The sequence below is a fragment of the Trachinotus anak genome, unplaced genomic scaffold (genome assembly GCF_046630095.1).
Source record: "Trachinotus anak isolate AG129_WGS33_773 ecotype Australia unplaced genomic scaffold, CSIRO_AGI_Tana_v1 ptg000019l, whole genome shotgun sequence".
Lineage (NCBI taxonomy): Eukaryota > Metazoa > Chordata > Actinopteri > Carangiformes > Carangidae > Trachinotus > Trachinotus anak.
Window position 1 is genome coordinate 5604722 of NW_027273870.1, and position 20538 is coordinate 5625259.

The 20538-nt window shown below is 38.8% G+C and overlaps 1 protein-coding gene across 4 annotated transcripts in view; it reads left to right on the forward strand.

Moving 5' to 3' along the window:
* The first annotated feature begins 3361 nt into the window (after positions 1-3361).
* Positions 3362-20538, forward strand: part of hap1 (huntingtin associated protein 1) — a 32183-nt gene continuing 15006 nt past the window's right edge. Inside the window, exons 1-4 of one of the 4 annotated variants that reach the window (XM_071504871.1) lie at positions 3362-3519; positions 6324-6466; positions 13452-13823; positions 14101-14289. Coding sequence is in view for 3 of the 4 variants with exons in the window: in XM_071504872.1 (XP_071360973.1) it covers positions 19417-19615 (199 nt within the window). In the remaining variant the exon portion in view is untranslated. Of the gene's footprint in view, positions 3520-6323; positions 6467-13451; positions 13824-14100; positions 14290-16582; positions 19616-20538 lie in introns of those variants that run through there. The other 3 variants (XM_071504872.1, XM_071504870.1, XM_071504868.1) reach the window with 3 other exon arrangements.

Sequence of the window (20538 nt, forward strand, 5' to 3'; positions counted from 1 at the left end):
GTTGGATTGTGAAATCAACCAAATTCACCAAAATATGCTCCCTAGTGACTAGAGCTGAAACTAATGATTACTTTGATTGATGGTTGATGATGATTGCTTCAGTCAATCTACAAACCGCTTTCTCAATCTATCATTTGCTATATAAAATATCAGAAAGTACTAAAAATACTGGAGCCCCAGTTTATTCAAAATACTTGTTTTCTCAGACCAGCAGCCCAAAACCCAAAAATATTCAGTTTACTGGAATAGAAGACAAAAAAAAAAAGCAAATATTCACGTTTTAGAAAGTGGAATCAGTACATTTTGGTCTGTTTGCTAATCAAAAGAGACTAGTCTTTTATAAAAGTTGGTGCTGATTCCATTTCTGTCATTAGACTAACTGATTAATCAAATCATCCTTTAAACTTTAACAAAACCTTTCATTGATCATGTAAGTACCTAACTTAATTCACAGATATTTAAAGCATTTGCTAACACTCTTAGAAGTCAGGGTGTGTTGATAAATACATGTATATATAGTTTATATAAAGTTTATATAAAGAGCTGTAAGGCATCTAAAACCTGTGGGAATGAGGTTTCTAATGAATGCACGTGGAAAGTTCAGTGAGGTCCCACAGTTGAGGCAAAACCAAATTTTAAAAACACCTATTACTAAAGAGGGGAGTGACTGGCTATGTGCCTGAGCACCACTGTGACAATATCTGTGCTCCTCCCCGCACAGAAAAAAGAAAAACTCAATTATGATGGAGTGATTAAAAAGTTATACAGGCTGCCAAAGGTGTGTGCTTGTTTGTTGCTTACTCATTTTAGGACTGAATTTACACATTTCACTTTTACACACTGGTGGTGCACTTGCACAGAAACTTGTCCAACTGCCTGTGAGGTTCAGACTGGATGACAGACTCTGATAGGTCAGGCTATATACTATGTCCTGCCTTGGGGCAGACTGTCACGGCTCTCTCTTATGTCGCCATTGTGACAGTCATCATCTGTGCCTCCTAGACTAAAAGAGACAGGGGTGGAGGGGGACAAGGCATGCTGGGTTGCTGCTGGTTATATAGGCCATTATGTTTGTCAGAGTAAGTGAATATAGCTTCAGGCCCTATTGACCTTGTTGGGTTTTCATGTGTGTCTTGTGGGGCTTGATGTTTATTTGACTATTCACTGATGGGGCAGTGCTTTCATATTCCAAACCTAAGCATCTGAATCTACTTCTTACTGTCAAAACTGTGACTCTGTGTTGTATTTTGCATGTCTTTCACTTGTGTTGGCGTTCTCAGATATCCCTGGATAGTGGACACAGAGGCTGCAGTGACATGAATGGTGCCATTGTTTTGAACACAGCAGTCTCTTTATTTTGAAAATTAGCCAGGAATTAAAATAGTGGGTTTCGTGTGGGACTGCGGCTCGTGTTGATCCAGCCAAAACCACCTGTCTTTAAACCATCACTGATTTAATATTCACATTTTGATAATGTGGACTTTTTTGTGGACTGGTTTTTTGTTAAAGAGTTATTTTTGTGTCAAAGCTGCTCTGTCTCACTGAAGCTGCTTGCTTACACTCATTGAGTTCACATGCGGGAGGTTCTCCTTATGTTCTTTTTCTCTGTCTCTGTAATGTAACACAGCACACATATGTTTACAAAGTCAGATACATGTCCAGAGAAATCCTCTGGATATCCTGTAGGCAGGAGTCAAAAAGATGTCTACACTGGTGTCTGGCAGACTTGGCCCCAGTCTTGCCCTGTAGCCTCCCAGCAAACAGACCATGAATCTCCCCGTATGGCCAAGTCTGTCTTTCATTCCAAGGACAGGACACAGTGATATGATGTCCCTGCCTGACAATACCGGCCTGTTTCGCTCTCTCTGGTCCTCTGCCTCACAACCCTCAGGAAATGGCCCCATTGTCCTTGGGAGAGGAAGTGGCCTGGAGCAGACCACTAGCTCAGTGGATTGATGGAGGCTGTGGTAAATTATTAATCATCACCTACAAATGGAAGACATGCAGAGGCTGTAGTGTTGGCTGCCCACTGAGGAATACTTTGAAACAATTGACAGTAGTGCTGCAGCCGACCACCTGTACCAGGAGGAAGATACTCTGTGCTTTGATTATTAAAACATGTTTTTGTGGCTGTGGGATTTACTGTGGACAAGAGACTCAAGTAAATCTAAACGTGAAACTAGAAACAGAACAAAAGGTCTTGTTTTTCGGTTGTCCGGATTCAGTCCAAGGATCACAGGATTTACCACACCTGAAAAAGCTGATCTTGACAGATTAGTTTTGACCTTGAGCAGTTGACAAAATAAGCTCTATTCAAAGTTTTTTACCAGAACAAGCAACATGTCAGCTGCTGTACAGAGAAGCATTTATTCCAGAGGTTTATAAAGCTTTGGTTGGACAAATCTACCAGGTTGATTGTAGGAAGAATTTTATAAAAATATCCGCAAAAATTCAGAGACTTTTTGAACCAGATGTTCACTGTATAATCTTTCAGTTCATTCAGACTTTTACCACTAGAGGGAGACAGAGACTCACACAATCAAGTTACACTCAGCAAGACAAGAGGCATCTGTTTTGGTCAGATCACATGCATGTGTGTGTGTGCGTGTGTGCATGTAAATTTGGGGGTGCATAGTAGGCTATGTCTGTGCACATTCTCAGGCGGGTTTGGTGCATGCCTCTCAGGGTTAAAATAGCTCAGCATTTGCTCCAGCCACGCATGGTTGCCCTTACTAGTTTGGGAGGATCCAGATAAAGTAAGAGAGGCAGCTAAAAATAACTACAGATGTTCTTGTAATAGCACACGTAACAATCAGACAGATGTCTAGCTTGTAGAGGTCTCTGTTCCTAAGAGAGTCTAGTTAAGATATGTGAGTAAATCATCAACTTCTGTGAGATCTGTTGCATCGGTTATTTATTTATTAGCAGATTATACATCAGATTATAGTCATTAAGATTCAGGCATGAAGGACTGTCACCTGTTTTACACTCTGTGCAGGCTCAGTCTGTTTGATCTGTGTCAGATAGTTTAACCATAAATATCCACGGGGTGTGATATGATTTCTCTGGCTTAAAATACTTTGCATGTGACAAGTTGCTGGTATAGAGTCTTGCTCAGTTTCCACATGAGGGTCTACTACCCTCCCATATATGTTAGGTGGAGAAGAATAATGTTTAAGGCAAGTTATAGAGTCAGGATATCCCTGCAGGTTTAAGTGGAAACCTGAAAACCAATATTTTCATGTGGACTTCTGAGTGTCAGAGGCTCAGGTTTCCTCTTTTCTAACAGAGGCAACAAAAGATCCATCATAAATGGTTTACTTTTTATAAACTCTACTGTTTGTGTGATGGGAAAAAAATTATTTATTTGCAGAACTACATGTCCCATGATGCCTTGCTCTCAAGCTGACCAAATGGAACACAGAACGGACCAGCCGTTGTGACAGCGGAGTTTCAAGTTAGCCGAGGGGCACTTCAGCGCCGACCACGACCCCGAACAGACACGAATGAAGCAAACATGTAAGTTTAACCTCTTCCGGTAATTTCATACACAGTTCTGTTGTAGACCTGTCGGTGTGCTGTTTGTGTCTTTAACTGTCCAAACTTGGTGAGGGAAAATTTCCACAACGCTGCAGGGTGGGATTCCTCCTCCGTGGGTGGAAGTGTTGATGATACGACTCAAGTTGTTCAGTTTTTAACATCCTACAAACTCTAACCTTTTGACTAACTCCTTGAATTTAACCCCAACACCGACGACACTTTGGTCAGAAGTGAATGAAGCAGCTGCTAACTGTTAAAAGTGTGTTGTTTGGGGTATATTAGTAGCTAGCAAGTGACGTTGGGGCTTGACCTCTGGTGGTTTTGCTAATTATGTTCTCCACCACTCTGATGACTGCCGCCTTTTTGTGAACGTAATGATGAATGAGCAACTGTCAGGTCTTGACAATATGAGTTTTAATCATAGTTTTTGTTACTTTACAGCAGTATGTTCAACACAATCACTTTATTTCAGTAACCAGTAAAGTTTCATCGTCAACCCTCTATCTGTCAAATAACTTGTGACCCCAATTCTTGGGGTTAAAAAAGGTCACCTCCCCCCTGTTAGCCGTGCAGGCTGTGGTCTTGCAGTAAGGACAGCTTGTGTATATACATTTATTTATACTGTGGAGTCAGACAGTGGAGCCTGACAGAAGGTGCACCTTCTGTACACACATAAGCTGATGGGAAATGAATGCAACCATTGTAATCTGCACATTATTCGCTGTGTGTTCAACACAGTTGGTTAAGATTTAACAATACAGAGGCGTGAATGGAAAACACTGTTAACACAAACTAAAATGACGTCCAGGTTTGGAATATTGTGTGACGCACACTACGTGTCTTGTACAGACAAAGGGAAAGTATCATTTTTCTTTCTCTGTCTTCTTTCTTTTTTTCTTCTTTGCCTCTCCACATTTTTTCTTTTTATTTATATTTAAGATTGGAGACGTTTTTGTTTTTTTTCATGCTAAATGAAAAACTTGTTTGTATTCCCCTACATAAGTATACTAAAAAATGATCATTTTGGCACTGGAACTGAAAACCACTGGTTTCATATGACCACTGAAAAAAACCCTAGAGGAAACACTGGTCACTTGTTCTCTCTCTCTCTCTCTGTCATTTTTAAAGATTCATTTCTCCTGGTCATATGAACTAAAATTGGAGTCTTGTGGCAGAGCATTTTATTTGACACAGTGTTTGAGGCCCTGTAATACTGCTTGAGCATAACGCAATGCATAACTCAAAAAAGACAAAATTAAATTCATTTTAGTTTTTGACTTTGTTTTTGCCCAGATGCCTCTGATCATATAACTGGGTTTATTTGACTTTTTATTATTTTATAACTCTGATTAGCTATGGCCTTTGTTAGCAACAAACTCTTACCAACGTTATTATTGGTATCTCTGAGTAATTTTAACTGTTTTTCTCAGTTTCAGTTCAAGCAGGTGTTTGAGTGAAATCACAGCAAAATAACATCCAGTTCAAGCTCACAAAGTTTGTTTTCACATAATCTTACTACAGTGTTTTCTCCATTAGAAAAACTCCCTGAGAAGAAACATGGTGAAATAGTGCATCAGTTTCTTTCAGTTCTCCCTTGATCTTCTTCACTTTTCTGTCGTTCGTCACCTTTAAGAACAGATTCAGCTAGTTCAGAGAGTTCAGCAAACCTGAGGAATGTCAAGCTCCTTACTTTTTGGACAACATCTTGTGTGATGTAATTGAATATTTTAGCTGTTTCTTGTGATATCATGGCTGTATCAGGTTTCGTGTTGGTTAGTGGAGGAGGTGGCAATCTTGCTCCTATTTTAGAACAAGTGAAAGATCCTAAAGAAACTACAATGTCCTTTTTTGGTGAACATGCAATCCTTAAATAAGACTGGCATAAAATTACAATGTAAACATGCAAACCAGAACTAATTACAAATGTCAATTGGTCATGCTGCGCAGAACATAAGGGAAGACGGTTAGATAGCATTAGTTCTGTCATTTGTTGTGGTGACTGAACCAGTACAGTGTGATTTTTGTCCTCAGCATTAAGTTAAGCCAGATTTAATGAACAGTAGTGGCCTCTGTGAGCTGCATGTTAAATTTGCTCTGTACACACAACTACTTTTGTCTGTAAATAAATCTGTGTTTTCATTACTCCCCCAGCGTGTGGTTTGAACTTGCCATCAAGATACTATAAATTCCTTCCAAATGTAAACATTCATTAAAAATTCAGGTCCAAATAATGTCAAGTTAGACACCCTGATGAATCTTTAATGTTACAGTTATACAAGCGACACATCTATAAATGCGTAAAGAGGATACGACATCCACAAGATTAATTTGTTAAATGTAGAAGGGCCTTTGTGATGAAAAAGTGTAGGTTTGTTCATTTATACATAGCTAGTAATTAATCACTGATTACTGTCTGTAAATCAGTGACCAGCAATGCTGGAAAATAGACTTAGCATTGTTGCTGTGATAAAGTCTGAACTATAGTTGTGAACCTAATTTGCCTGTACAGTAGAAACCAGAGCCTGGAGCTTTGCAGTGACTGATGCAAATGACTGTGTCCATCAGGAAGAGGGAAATCCTTACCTACTGCTGTATTACAATAACCTTGGCGATTGCTGACTCACATATCACTGTCTTTTTCTTCTTTTAAGTTGCTTCTGTGTATTCATTGTGTTTTGGACACACCATGATAAACCAGCACGCCTTTTTTCCGTATGTCCCTCCTCCTTTGGCCCCACCTCCACCCCCCTTACTGTTGCTCTCTCCCTCTCTCTTTCTGACAGGACACACTCAGGACAGGGCAGGAGCCGGCCGGTAAAGCAGCACGAGCAGCAGAAATGATTTAATTTGATGGGGATACACTGAAGAACACAGTACCTCTCCTCCACAGACCATCACATGCTGAGATAACTGCTGCAGCAGCACAGTAAGTCTGTTTCAGTTTTTTAATCGATACAGTAGCTGGTGGGCTTGTCCAATGTTATTAGCATTTTAGCATGCTGTCTCTGTGTCTGTTGCTGGACTCTGTCTGTGTCTAAGGGCCTTGATCCAGCACAGAAGCTTTTACCTGTTTATTTTTATTTCAAAGCTGAACTAAATAAAATTATGTTTTGTCAGCCTGATTGTGCCACTTTGTTATGTGTGATTTGCCACCATAAGTCTCCTGGTTGTTTGCTCTTTGTTGAATCAGTCATGGTCATTTTTTCATTAAATTTTGCTTAAGGCTTGTCTCTCTACCTTTGAACCAACCCTGCTAATTAGATGTCCCAATGTGATTTCATTTTCTGTTCTGACTCTCTGGAGTTTTATGTTTGTCTCTGTCAGATGTGACATTGTGACAGTGACTTCCTCTACTGTTTTCTCTGCTTTACATTCAGTTGTCTCTGAACAGAACACAACAAAATACCTAGAACACATTTATTTTGAGAGGTTATGTAATAGTGCTCAAAATGTAAGGCACTGGCATTCATAGTAGATGCAACTGACTGACTTGTTTAACCTTTTCTCTGCTTATTTAGCTTAATCACTTCTCAGTGAAGGTTTTTAGGTGAAGTATAGAGAAACAGACGTGCTATCAAATACAAACAGGGTAAATAATAATTTTCCCATTTAGTAAATCATCTCTTGAAAGGGCTGAAGTTGAAGTTGATAGTGTTTATCTTATCCTGTTTGTGTGTGTCTCAAAAAGACTTTGTGGTGTACAGTAACCTGCTACACAATGAATTTAATACAGCTGAGCATTAGTATAATCTGGTATACACTCCAGGTAGTCAATGTTATGTGTGGTTTGGGCTCCTTTAGTTTGTTTCTTGCAGATCTCTGTTACACGTCAGCTTTTCCAAAAGAAGTGCTCGAACTCAAAGGTCAGATTAAAATGACTATCTGGTTGCTACTTAGAGAAAACAAGATGTATTTTATGATATTTAATTAATTTAGTTGGATTCAAAATGAAACTTAGCTTGCCTTGACTTCACTGCCTCCTTCTAAATCCGTTGTTTTACTGTCTTGGCAACACAATGGTGCACAATGAATTTTCGATTTGGAATAATTATTTGAACCTTGCCTCTGGATCACACAGTAGCATTTCTGCTCTGAAGGTCATGGCAGTCAGTAACTCAGCAGCCTGACTCTCTGTACACTTGCCTAATTTTTAACTCCGACAAGTTGATATTTCTGCAGAAATCTCAAAGGTCCACCAGGTGATTAGGTTGTTAGAAGTTTTGAACCAACGTTTTCGTATGTTCCTTTATAAGCTCCTGGAGCAGATTTAAGTGACTGCCTGTTGAGTGAACAGAGCAGCAGTCCTTTAAAGAGCAAGTGAGTGGTATTTGGCTTTTTGTGACCACTTTCTTTTCATGTGGAGTTGCTATCCAGATATAGCTCTCCCAGTTGTCAGGGTGACATTAAGGTCCTCTGTGCACTGGCCTGTTGTTTCCCATGCTCTTTTACTACTCTTCATCTATTTTATGCCTAATGGTGTCTAGCTGATAAGCTCCCTTTCCCATTTGTTCTCCTCCCACTTGTCTCAACACCATACTCTGTTCTAGCACTGTAATTAGTCAGTTAATCAAATTCAAATTTAATAACCAATTAATTGCTCATCATTTATTGCATAATAATGCTAAACATTCACTGATTCCAGCCTCTCAAGTGCAAGCCTTTGTTCCTTTTCATGTTATTGTAAACAATATCTTTGGATTTTGCACTGTTGGTCAGACAAAACAAGAACTTTAAAGATGCTCCACTGACTCTGAGTGATGTTGTTTTTGTTTTTTCTTTTAAGCTATTTTCTGTGATCTTATACACTAGATGAGCACTTGACACATTTAAAAACAGTATCAGGAGATGAATCAATATTTAAAATAATCACTTGCAACACTTCTTTCCTCCCATTTTCTAGGTTTTCATTTAAGCCGCTGCATCTTTATCAGTCTATTCCCATATCTTTCCAGGGCTCCTTAATGAGCCTCAATATTTGTTTTGTATCTGACATTACATCCTGCTTTTTGTCATGATGTGGGCTTTGTGCTTGCAATGTGTATACCTGTGCCTGATATTAAAAAAATGTTATTTATAGTATAAGAGACAGACCATATGAAGAAGGTTGGTGAGATGACGCCAGGCTTCAGACAGCTCCCAGATGTCACCTCTTACCTCTTTATGATTGATATCACAAAATGACTAATAAACTTAGCAAAGTAAGTATGGGTTGTTAATTGTTAACCCAACAATTTATTTTCATTTTCTCCCTGATGTCTAACCATTTCTCCAGTCTGGTTGTTCAGAACAAGTTTAATTTCCAACAATGAGAACATTATATTATTTACAGGATTATAACTGTCAGTCTGAAATACTGGTGTGGAGCTGGTCAGTGATGAAACATGACATTGAGGCTGTAGCTAAATTTTACTACAAGTTGAAGTAATTCTATTGAAAGAATTAAATGTTGAGTGGTTTTAAAGGAATCTAAAATTAGTTGATTTATTGTACGGTGTACATTATACACCACCATCACATGTCTCAGAAATATGCAGGGTTAATATTGTTGTTTGGTCATATAATGTGTGTGTAATGATCACTACTAAAACATAACAATATTTCTTTAGCTTGTAAAATTTGCAAACCATAATGTGATCAGTTAGTGTGTCTGTTAATTCTGTATTTTTTTTTAAAATTTTGTTTTATTTACTTATTTATTTATTTGGCTGCCTTGTTTGGTTTAAAATGGAGTAAAAATAAACGTTGATGTTCTGTCCAGTGTGCCTGTCACAGATATTGTAAACTAAGCAGCAGAATATTGCATTGGTTGGCAATACAGAGAAACAGTTAGCATTACTCATCAAACATCATATTGCACTTACTTTGGTCCATAAATGTCTTGTGATGCAGTGTGTGTGTGTGTGTGTGTGTGTGTGTGTGTGTGCGTGTAAGCAGGTTGTGAATAGTTTGTGGACTTAATGGTGTGCTCAGATCGTGAACTGATGCACGTCTGCTTATCTCAGTGCCATAACATACTGTAGATGCACTGTTGGGTCATCCTGTCCTCTCAGCTGATTAAGTTCAAATATTTATTCCAGCCTGATGTTTGGATCTTGGCTTTTTCCATAGACAAGTCAGGTGAGGTTAATAAATTCATGGAAGCTTTTAAAGAACTTGGCTATTTAAAGTTTTGATGATTTTCTGTTGCTTCTAAAACTCTTAAACATTGGATATCTGCAATCATCCAGACCTTGTGTGCATTATTCTCTAGTGCCCTGAAAGTTTTTGTAGTGTAGTACATGCTGGAAACTAGATTCAAAGTAGGCCTCAGTTTCTCCTCAATATTGTTCATTTTGCTGTTATATTAATCATCTTGGAAAATGGATGTTTTTACTTTCCCCCTCATTCCCTGTAACCACCTTGATTATTTTGCATTATATAGAAGATCCTTTTAGTCACATCTGTTTGTTAAATGTAATTTGATGAACAAGTTAAAACCATGGACATGCTGACTGCAAGCTATTTATTTGACTAATGTTGAAAGATTGTTAATGTCGAAAGATGTCAGATTGATTGCAAAATAAATGGTCTCACTCAAGCACTGACTCAAACGCGACTTATCACCTCCTTAGCACATATCAAACTTCCTGAATTGAGCAGCTTCGTATTTAGATATGTGACACTGCTTGGCCCGCCTTGATTGAGTGCAGTCTTGTGGAGGATAACAAGGTGTTAAAAGGAGTTTGAAATGAAGGCAAACATCAAGATATGTTGGAGAAGAAGAGTAAAGCTATAGTAAATGGTGACTAGTGAGTTAGTTACACATTAGGGAACTTCACATCACTTGATGTTTGACGTGGTATCTTCTGTTTATATTTTTGTGGAAGGAAAATGGCACTAAAGTTTTGTTGACATATGACACAGTGATAAGCTGCATGCACAATATATTGACGTTATAAAAAATGCTCACAAATGCTCTTTCTCCTCACATTTCCTGTCTGCCTCTCTATTATGTACTATAAAGGCAAAAGTGCTGAAAAATAACCTTTAATAAAAAATTAAAGAAATGCTAAGGGAAAATGATGGTCATTAAAATTTGTTGTCTTTAAACTCATTTTCAGTTTTTTGGACCAAAGTACTTCTTGCCTAAATACCTTTTCATTTCATACCAGTTTAAGAGAATATATGTGTTTGTCGTTATCTATCTCAGTAACGCTTTGAGAGATTTCTTCAAATTTGGCACAAACATTCAGGTGGACTCAATGAGGAGATGATTAGACTTTGGTGGTCAAAGGTCTTTATGATCTCACTAAACACGTTTTTGGCCATAGCTCATGACTTCATATGCTGTTTATGACACAGTTTAACACAAATGTCTTAATCGGATGAAGTGATAACATTTTATATGCTACTGACAGACTTAATATAAAGGGTTAACAGATCGTATCTTTCCCCTCTCTCCTAAGTACCCGCGACCCAAATGCACCCCTCCTTAAACCCCTTCAGTGCAGGCGTCCTCTCCCCCTCCCCCTCCTGCCTCCGTGTCCCTCTCACTCCTGTGTGCCTCTGCTCACGTACACACCCTCCTGGAAGGGCATTGTTTGCACAGGGCACCAACACAGAGCCTTTCAAACACCCTCTACCTCTGATGAGTTCAGCTCAGGTCCAGTCCAGATTCCAAGGTCAGGGGGAGGATTTTCTTCAAGCCAGTAGCACGAAAGCATCAGCCTCTCTTTCTTGTTAGATTAAAGTCACATTGATTCTGATTGCAGTACACTTTCAAAAATCTCTGATGGCATTTTAACTCTGTTTTTTTTCTGTTGCTGTTTCTGAGGATGGTGCACTAATCTTCTCTACAGCTCCATTATGTTTTGTATGAATGATGCTGTAGCTGATTACTTAGCTGACATTGTTTTTTTTTCTTCTTTTTTTTGGCTCTGGCATCCTGCCTAGCACAGTAAAAAGACAAGAATACAAAGAAGGGGGAGATGGCTAATAACGATTTTTGTGGCTGACAGGGTCTCACTTGACTGCATAGTTAACTAACCAACTGTGTGTTTCACCAACTGCTAAAATGGAGACGACAGAGCGTTTAAAGATTTTGAGCATGCCTCTTTTTTTTCTCTCCATGAGTACATTGTTTTTGTTTCCTATGCATCGTAAGTGAGTGTTATTCTCCTGTGGGTAAGAGTTAGTGAGAACCTTTGTCCTCACACCACACATACTGTAGATTGAAGGGGGTGAATATAAAAGCTGAGATGTTTGTGTGTGGTGAGACTCCTGTGACATCTACTGGAGAGAGAGGATTTATGGGGAAGTTTTGGCTACAAACCAAAACACTCAGCTGATTGGATGGACTGTGCTGTGGACAACAGAGGAGACCAACATGGAGGAAGGAAAAATAAAGGGCCTCTGTGGTGGTGGTGGTGGTGGTGATAGTGATACTGGTGCTGGGGGGTTAACTCATGGGTAATGAGGTGGGTGTGTTACAATGTGTGCACAGCTGCAGTCTTCAGCTGTGTGTGTGTCGTGTGTATGTGCCAGTGCTGTCGTTATCATGGCTGTCTAGCGGCTGTTGCTTTAATTGGGCCTAACCCTCTGCCCTCTGGCGAGCATGTTTTATTGACTGCAATAACTGGGGTATCAACTGCCCTTTTGTACCCAGCCTAGGTAAAGCATGAAGGCTTTATGCGACTTCAGTTTATGAGAAAAACATTATTCCAACAATAATACACAGCTATTCGAACTGTGTGCGAATACTGTCATTATCTATATAAAAATCTGTGAGATATGGTACTGAATATAAGAAGTGCAGTTAAAAATCATTATATAAATTTGAAATAAATTGGCCACTTTCCATTATCTTTAAAGAAGAAATACATACAATATATGTTCTAATGCAAAATTGTAAATTGTATATCTTACATAAACATATAAAATTCTTTTTTTTTTTTCAATATTTATCTATACTTTTCTATATTTGTATAAAATAGGTGGTATAAAGTGCACATACTGTATGGCATGAAGTGTTAATGGTTCTGTGTGTAATTCATATATCATGAGCTGCCTCATGCTGTGTGGTGTGTGTTTATTGGAGTGTCGCAGTTATGCTGGGGAACCTGATCTGTGTGTAGTTTCAGGCTGTGGTAACTTCATCTCTGTGACCCTGAAACCCTGACAGGAGGCCAGGCCCTGCTTTGTTTTTAGTGAAAAGCTCTTTGATCACACAAAAGGTTTGATGTTGGAATCTTTTGAAAAATAAATGAATCTCATTCAGTTACTTAAATAGATGTATTAGAAATTGAGCCTGACTAGTTTGGTGTTGTTCAGTATGTTTATTTTAACTATGTTGTTTTTTTTTTTTTTGTTTTTTTTAATAAGTCTAACCTCTCTTGTTAATTGTGGGGGAGGTTTGTGAGAATAATAACCTTAAACTGACCACATATATGATTGTATGCATTGTATTATTATGCCATTGGAGCTCCTGTTTTACATGGTAATTATATGACACTTTATTTGCTAGTTAAGAGTAGGGCTGCACAAATAATTGAGAAAATATTAGAAAAATTGTGAAGCATTTCAATTTCCAAAAGCATTTACTACCAGTATCAGTTGTTCTATAGTTGTTTCTGACCAGTTATGGGTATATTAAATTGCCCATGGTCAGATACAAACTATCCTTATATTCATACAGAGTAATTGTTAAGCATTGGCTCAGTTTTATTCTATATGTTCTCTGAATCTGAAAGATTGAAAGTTGTCCTCACGTCAAATTACAGTAAATGAATGTGACAAAATTGCAATATTCTGCAAAATCATTGTGATATTAGTATCATTCAGCCCTTATTAGAGACTTTACTGCACATTTAACATTTTATTGTTTGTTCTTTCTTTTCTTCCATCTCTTTCTCTTTCTGTTTTCCTCTGTCTAGTCATATTCTTCTCAGGCCTTCAGAGCTTGATGCCCTAGAAGCCTGTGTTTACTCCCTGAGCCACCAGGGGGCCTCAGTCCCACACTGGGACACCCAGCTCTGAGTTTGCCTTCACGCTGAACCCTCCAGCCACAGTCAAGCTGTCCCACCCTGCCTTCCCTCCATCCTCTTCATCTCCTCCCGCTCCTCTTTCTCCTCCCTCCTGGCCCCCACAGGCCCACCTGGACTCCCAGTTAGCCTTCTCCCTCCATGAGGGGCGGGGGGAGGCGCTGGAGGCCCTGGACGTGGACCCCCTGCCTCTTCAGCTTAATTCACCAGGGAACCTCAGGGACCTGGAACAACAGCCCTGCCATGATGTATCAACTTTAACAGGTAGGTCATAAATGATAGATTGAGTAATCTTTTTTTTTTTTAGCTTTTTTAGCTTGTATGTGGCTCATTTGAATATTCACATGAAAACTTACCTTACTCATCAATCTGCAAATTACTATTTCAGTGAACAATATTCACTTGGGAAAGACAATGTTGTAGGTTCTTACATTTATCAGTAGAGGGCAGTGTCTCATTGTAGGTGACATATCAGCCTAGTAATGGTTGTGAAAGTGAATCTTTATACACACACTCAAACACAAACCCTCCCCATGCTCAGACCTCTGTTCGGACCTGCCGGAGTTGGAGATAGTGAGCCTGTTATCAGAGGCCCGGCCCAACTACACTCTTCGAGCAGACAGTGTGTTTGGGTACGACAATGATGACTGGCTTCACACACCCCTGCTGCCACCAGAAGTCGCTCTGGGACTCACATATGAGCAGATCGAAGAGACACTCAAGTACTTCTGTGAGTACTGTTTTCATTCATGTAACATACAGATAAGTGTGTAGTAGATATTCTGCCAATGTAGAACTCCTTGGATTTTATTAAAAGAGAAACCACACTATCTTATTCAAAGAGACCATTTGAATGAGTGACCACTTTGTTTTGCATTAAATGATTAGATCACATTAGAGCAAATATACAGACATTTGTTAGCAGCCTGTGTTTTAATACGTACATTCATTAGTTTTTGCTGTATTGTTGCCTTATAATTGGGCTCCATGTTTCAAGGTGCTTTACTGTTAAGCTTGGAAAAATCCCCCTTTATTTCATCTAGTAAAAGTATACAGACTGTAGCTTCTGTTTGTCTGAAGAATCTATTAGGTGTAACAACACAAGCCATGTATCTTCAAAGGAAAGTAAATATGAGAAAGTAAGGATGGTCCCAACAGTTCATCATACTGTCTTTGTGTTCATTTTAGCCTCTTATAGTCAAATGAAGTTAGAAGCTTTGTTGAAAGTTGATATGCCACTTTGGTGTTTTGGCAAGAACTGTGTGACAGCAGCTTTTCATCTGGCAAATACTTGAACAGATTTAAAAGCAGGAGGGTGTGCCTGTCATTAGGTGACTCAAAATGTTTTTGGTCTTACAAACTAGTTACAAATCTTCTTTTGGTAATGATACAAGGAGGAAAGTGTTTCTTCCTAATGATATGCTGTTTGCACTGTATGTTTAGTGAGTGAGTAAGAGTAATTTTTTTAATGTCTACTGTAAACTACTTATTTTCACCTTTCGCAGAAATCTGCATTTGGGATTTATATGTAAATATAAAAAACATGACAGAGTATTAATTTAGATCAAAATATGGTTGTCAAAATACATTCACAAGTAGAAAAATACAATACATGTTAAGTATTTGTAAACTGTGCATTTTCTACCTTCTGTTACCTTTTGTAATGTTCTTAGGGGGTTGCCAAATTATGTGAAAGATGTGTTTTAGGATTCTGGTTAGAGGGCATTTTACTAGACTGTTAATGAGTTTACTATGGCGGCCCCTAAGGACAAAACATTACGGGAAACGCGCTCCAAATCCAGAAATGCAATAAAAACACTCTTACAAAGATACAACATGCAACATGAACTGCTACACTGGAAGTGCTCCGGGATGCTACAGGGTGTGATGGGCTCTATTTAGATAAACAGTAATGTCAAACAGATACTTTTGCGTCTGTACCTAACCCTTTATTAAACTTTGATACTATTTCTCAGGTGAGATATTAACCATTTAGAGTTTGGACATGTGGTGACATGTGGTGTAATGTGTGAAAAGAGTCCTGTTCAGGCACGGCCTTTGGTAATTTATCACTTGCTTTGTTGTCCATTGTATTTTCAAATATGTTATAATTCCTTAGGGAAGATAAAAAAAAAGTTGAAATTTGATATTTGTTGCTGCCAGTTTGTCTGAAGGTAAAGCTGTACAGATAATAATACATGTTTACACATGGGATAACAGGGACATCTTTTTCTACACCCATTATCATTTGGACTTAGTCTGTTTAGGAATAAATCTGTAATGTTGCTTTTTATCCAAACTGAGTGATCATTCTTGTTGGAGTCCCAGAGCACTTCTGGTGTAGCAGTTTTTTTGTTTTTATATGTCATTTATTCAGAAAATTACCAAACATTTGTTAGTTCCAACTTCTTCATTTCACAAATTAGCAGTTTTTCTACATCTTGTTCTGTAGTAAATTAGATATTTTAGTTGTTGAAGTGTTGTATCAGGAAAACAAGCAAGTTGATAATGTCATCCTGGCTGAATCGTTTTTTGATTATAATTGTTTTTTGATTAAAAGGATAATACTGTCCGTCATGCTCCTATTTTTTTAAATGTGAGTGTGAGTGTGAGTGTGAGTGTGTGTGTGTGTGTGTGTGTGTGTGTGTGTGTGTGTGTGTGTGTGTGTGTGTGTGTGTGTGTGTGTGTGTGTGTGTGTGTGTGTGTGTGGAGCCTAACATCCCGTACCCTCTCCTCTCCTCCAAACTCTCTGCCACATTTGTGAGTCACAGATGTCAAATGTCAGCAAGCCGATTAACCTGACGTCACTTGGCTTCCTAAAGATTCCACTTGGCAGATGGGACCATGATGACATTGTGGGCATGCCAACCCAGAAAGGGTTTTTAATTAGATGCATATGTTGTCTAGACCTGAGGAGTGATGGGAGGTTGTGGTATCCTCACCTTAACTGCTATAGTCGCTGTGTATCTAACTGGTCATTGTTTATTATGTTATTTATTATGGTAACTATTCTAAAACACTCATTGAATCTTGGAGCAAATGTAATGGAGCATAGCTTTACATTCATGATGTAAAGTCAGTAAATCTGTGGTTTGTCCAGTGATACAACATTCAGCAAATGTGTAAATGTGCCAATATCTGCTGTGTTTACTTTGCAGCCATACAACATTACAAAAGATTAAGGAACTCACTGGTGTTGGCTTTTTAACTTGTGCTCATGCATGAAAGCCTCTCTTTCTAAGGAAAGATCTGCTAATCTGAATTTTATTCCAAGAGTTCCCTTACCCCTGAGGGCCTTCTACTGTAGTGATGGGATTTCATGAGATTGTTTGGCTGTGTCCTCATAATGCTAGATAGGCTGTACCCAGGTGAGGCCAAGCCAGATATTGCTATCAGGAGCAGGACAGACTAAACTGGGCTGGATTGTGCCGTGGTGTGCCATGTTGCAGTGTTTGCCTCCTTTTACAGGTCACATATGGTTTTGTTTCTTCTTTACCTTTACCTTTACCTTTACCTTTTATTTATTATTTTTTTCCCTCTGAAGTCTTAAGTATGATTGAGCTGGTCCTAAATATTTGTCAGTGTTATATAGCTATCTCTACCCATCTCTATATATCTCAGTACCAAAATCTACATGTAATGTGGAGGGCATTGATTGTAGTTGAAATTCAGTCAGCTCTGCAGATCCTCTCAGCTCTGGACACTACAAATCCAGCACTAAATAAATAACAAAAGAGTAAATGATAATATTCATTGAGTGGAAGCAAACACAGTGAATAATGAAGTCGCTCTGTGTCTGCTGGGTGTGTCAATAGAAAATTGCTTACAAACATGTTCACCACACTCAGCTTTATAAGGTTGGTAAAAGGAGAAATATTTAATTTCACAAAGGATGTGAGACTGATTGTAGTTATGAAGTGAATAAACCACAAACCACGTTTCATTGGATGACATGACCAGTATTTACAGAAATTACATATAAAACCACTGATCCACAACAAGGAGTTCATGGGAAATAGCACCGATCAGTTCAGGCATGCAGTGCACTTGTCTGGTTAAAATTTAAACATCGTCCTGCTGCATGTTCTGCTCTTGTACTGACATTTTGTTATAAAATAGAACATGTCTGATCCTTAATAAATTCTGACTTTACATGTATTTTATCAACAATATGACCTCTGCGTGATTGTTGTGCAGGAGGCAAATGACCTTTCAGGGTGTTCCCTCAGACAAATATTTTACCAGTGAAACTTGTACTGTTGATATGGTGTTCATTAGATCCTGACAATGAGTTACATAAGTGGGTGGAGTTAATTATTATCAAACTGTGCTTTATTGCCTTTATTTTTGTAACAAACTTCCTGTAACGCATGTTGTAAGTTGATAGATAGTTCATAGGGTTGATCTCATTAATCCTGGTAGTATGATGTTTAGAGCAGGTTGAATCAAAACACTGCAGTGTTGATTTTACTAGTGGGTGGTGACTCAAAGATGAAGCACTTGTCACGTCTTTGTTTGTTGTTACAAGCAAAGTACCTGCGACATTACTTCATTAAGGCCTGTATTCCCCTGCAGCATCTTTAGTTACGCAGTTGTTGTCCCGCCTGGTTAACTTCTAGTTGTTGAACCATTGCTTCTTTCAAAGATTTGCATAGGGTACAAAAAGGAAGAAATGGGATAGCACAGATGGCGAAAGTTGTGTCTCCACTGTCTCTTGTGTGCGGCATTTGACCTGGAAAGAGTCAGTGTGTGAGTAAAAAATGAATGAGGAGTTTAATATTTGATTGTAAGAAACTGCTGTGTCTGAGGTTACCAACTGCAAAGACATGGGACAGACAGAGACAGGACAGTGAATATGAGTAAACAGAGTTGACAATTCATAGGAAGTCCTTTTGTAGTGATTTGATCTTTTTTGGAATCAAAACAAATGAAAGTCACATAACAGAATAATCATACATTATGTGTTAATAGAAAGCAACTATCAAATCCTCAGAATATACAAGATGCATTAATTTGATTAGAAAAATGTCTAGAAACTGTGCAGACATTGGCCTCAATAAACTAGTCACTCTGGATTAATTATTAACTTAATTTTTTTATTACACAAAAGGAATCATTATTTTAATACAGGAAGAAATGTGGTTGAATAGAGGGATCAAAAACCTGACGTGACCTTCTGAATGGAAAAAAATAAAATAGTATTTTCTTTTTTTGTGTGGTTTCCTCAGAATGATCCCAGTCAAAATACATAAAATCTCCCTGCAAGACCCCTGTAAAGTGGGTGGGGCTCTGTCTGCACCAGTATTACGCAGAGCCTTCTCTCTATCGGGTATTACGTATGTGTAGAATAAGAGCAGCCATTGGCACAGGCGGAACCTACCATCTTCCTCATTTCACAGGGGTGGGAGGTCTTTGTGCAGCATCCTTTTATACTGCATCAGCTTTTCCATCCTGAATTATCTTTTCAATTGTAAGCATATAGTAATTCTATTTTTGTGCTTGGACCAAGGTCAGTGTGATCAATATCAGCTTTTGTGGCTCCCAGTATAGATTTTTCTTCCTCTTCACCCCTCCTCCTCTTCCTCCCTTGTTTTCTTACCCGGTAGTCCAACGTGGCCAGGTGAACGGAGGCAGGCATGACGACAGATGGCTCCTACAGTCTGAGGGATTATATATTAACACCAAGCAGCTCAGATTCTCTTGCACACACAAACACAGGTGTATACACCCACTCACGTAGGCTAGTGGACACTGTTTTCACATACACACAGGCTGGCAGAATGATGCCAGAGGCACAGCTGGTGTGTCACAGCACAGCCAACACACAGTAGAATCAGGAGAACAAGGGATTTAACCGATGGACGGAGAGACGGAGGGCAGTTTTTCTTCGGTCACCATGGAGGTGTGGAGCTCCTCAGCGTCTGAGGAGGACGAAGAGGAGAAGAGCACCTCCAGTCTTGTGGATGAAGTAGTGGAGGATGAGAAGAAATGCCTCAATAGCAATAACAATAACAATAATAACAACAACGACGGCCTTTGCAGGGAGGTGACACAAGGTGAGATAAGGCAGTGCTGTTGATGTTTCAGGGGATAAGAAACCCGAATGCATCAGGAACTGGTCAGTGATCTGCAGAGCAATTACTTAAAGGAGAGATTGAAGAAAAGATGAAAAGCAAGGAGTCTAAAGTTTCATGGCTAGTATGTTAATTCTACCCTGCAAGTCAAATATTGCTCTCTTGTATGCATAGTTGTACGCTGCACGGTCAAGGTTATCTAAGTACTTTAATACTTTATAGTGCACTGCATGTACTGCGGGGCAGTGATGTCATTGAAGGGACATCACGCAGTCAGCAGAATGCCTGTATTTGCAGCTCTTGTCATAAGGATGCTTTAGTTCAGGATAAAATTTCCCCAGGATGTGTAAAGTTTTGTAAATATTATCAGCTTAAATGTTTCCTCTTAGTGTGGTGAAGGTCACTGGGCCTGTGTGTGTGTGTGTACGTGCATGTGACCACACACTCTGCAGCAGCACAATCAAGCTGTGTGTACATACAAGCAGTTGTTATTGGCAGGATTACAAATGTTGGATTTGTCTTTTACTGCTGTGGTTAATAAATGGATATCAGAATCTTAGGGAATAGTATTTCACTGCTACAGTTTCTATTTTTCTTTATTTCTTTCCTCTTGGCATGCTTTACTTAGTCTGTTGTGTGTGTTATTTTTTAAATTAGAGTGGGAACATTATTTTCTCAGCGTAAAGAATTAAAATTGGTCCAATGAGACTACTTTGTGGTCTGTGTACATGAATTGTGCTTCTGCCCTAGTTTCAATCCAGTATTGTCATGTGTCTCTCAGGTGCTGAAAGTATGATTCTTATAAAAGCTCATTTGAGGTTACTGCTTGGTTTAAGGTGTAGAGCAGTTTGTCTTAATCGATTTACAGTATTTTTCAAATTGATGCATGTTTTTATAATGAAGAA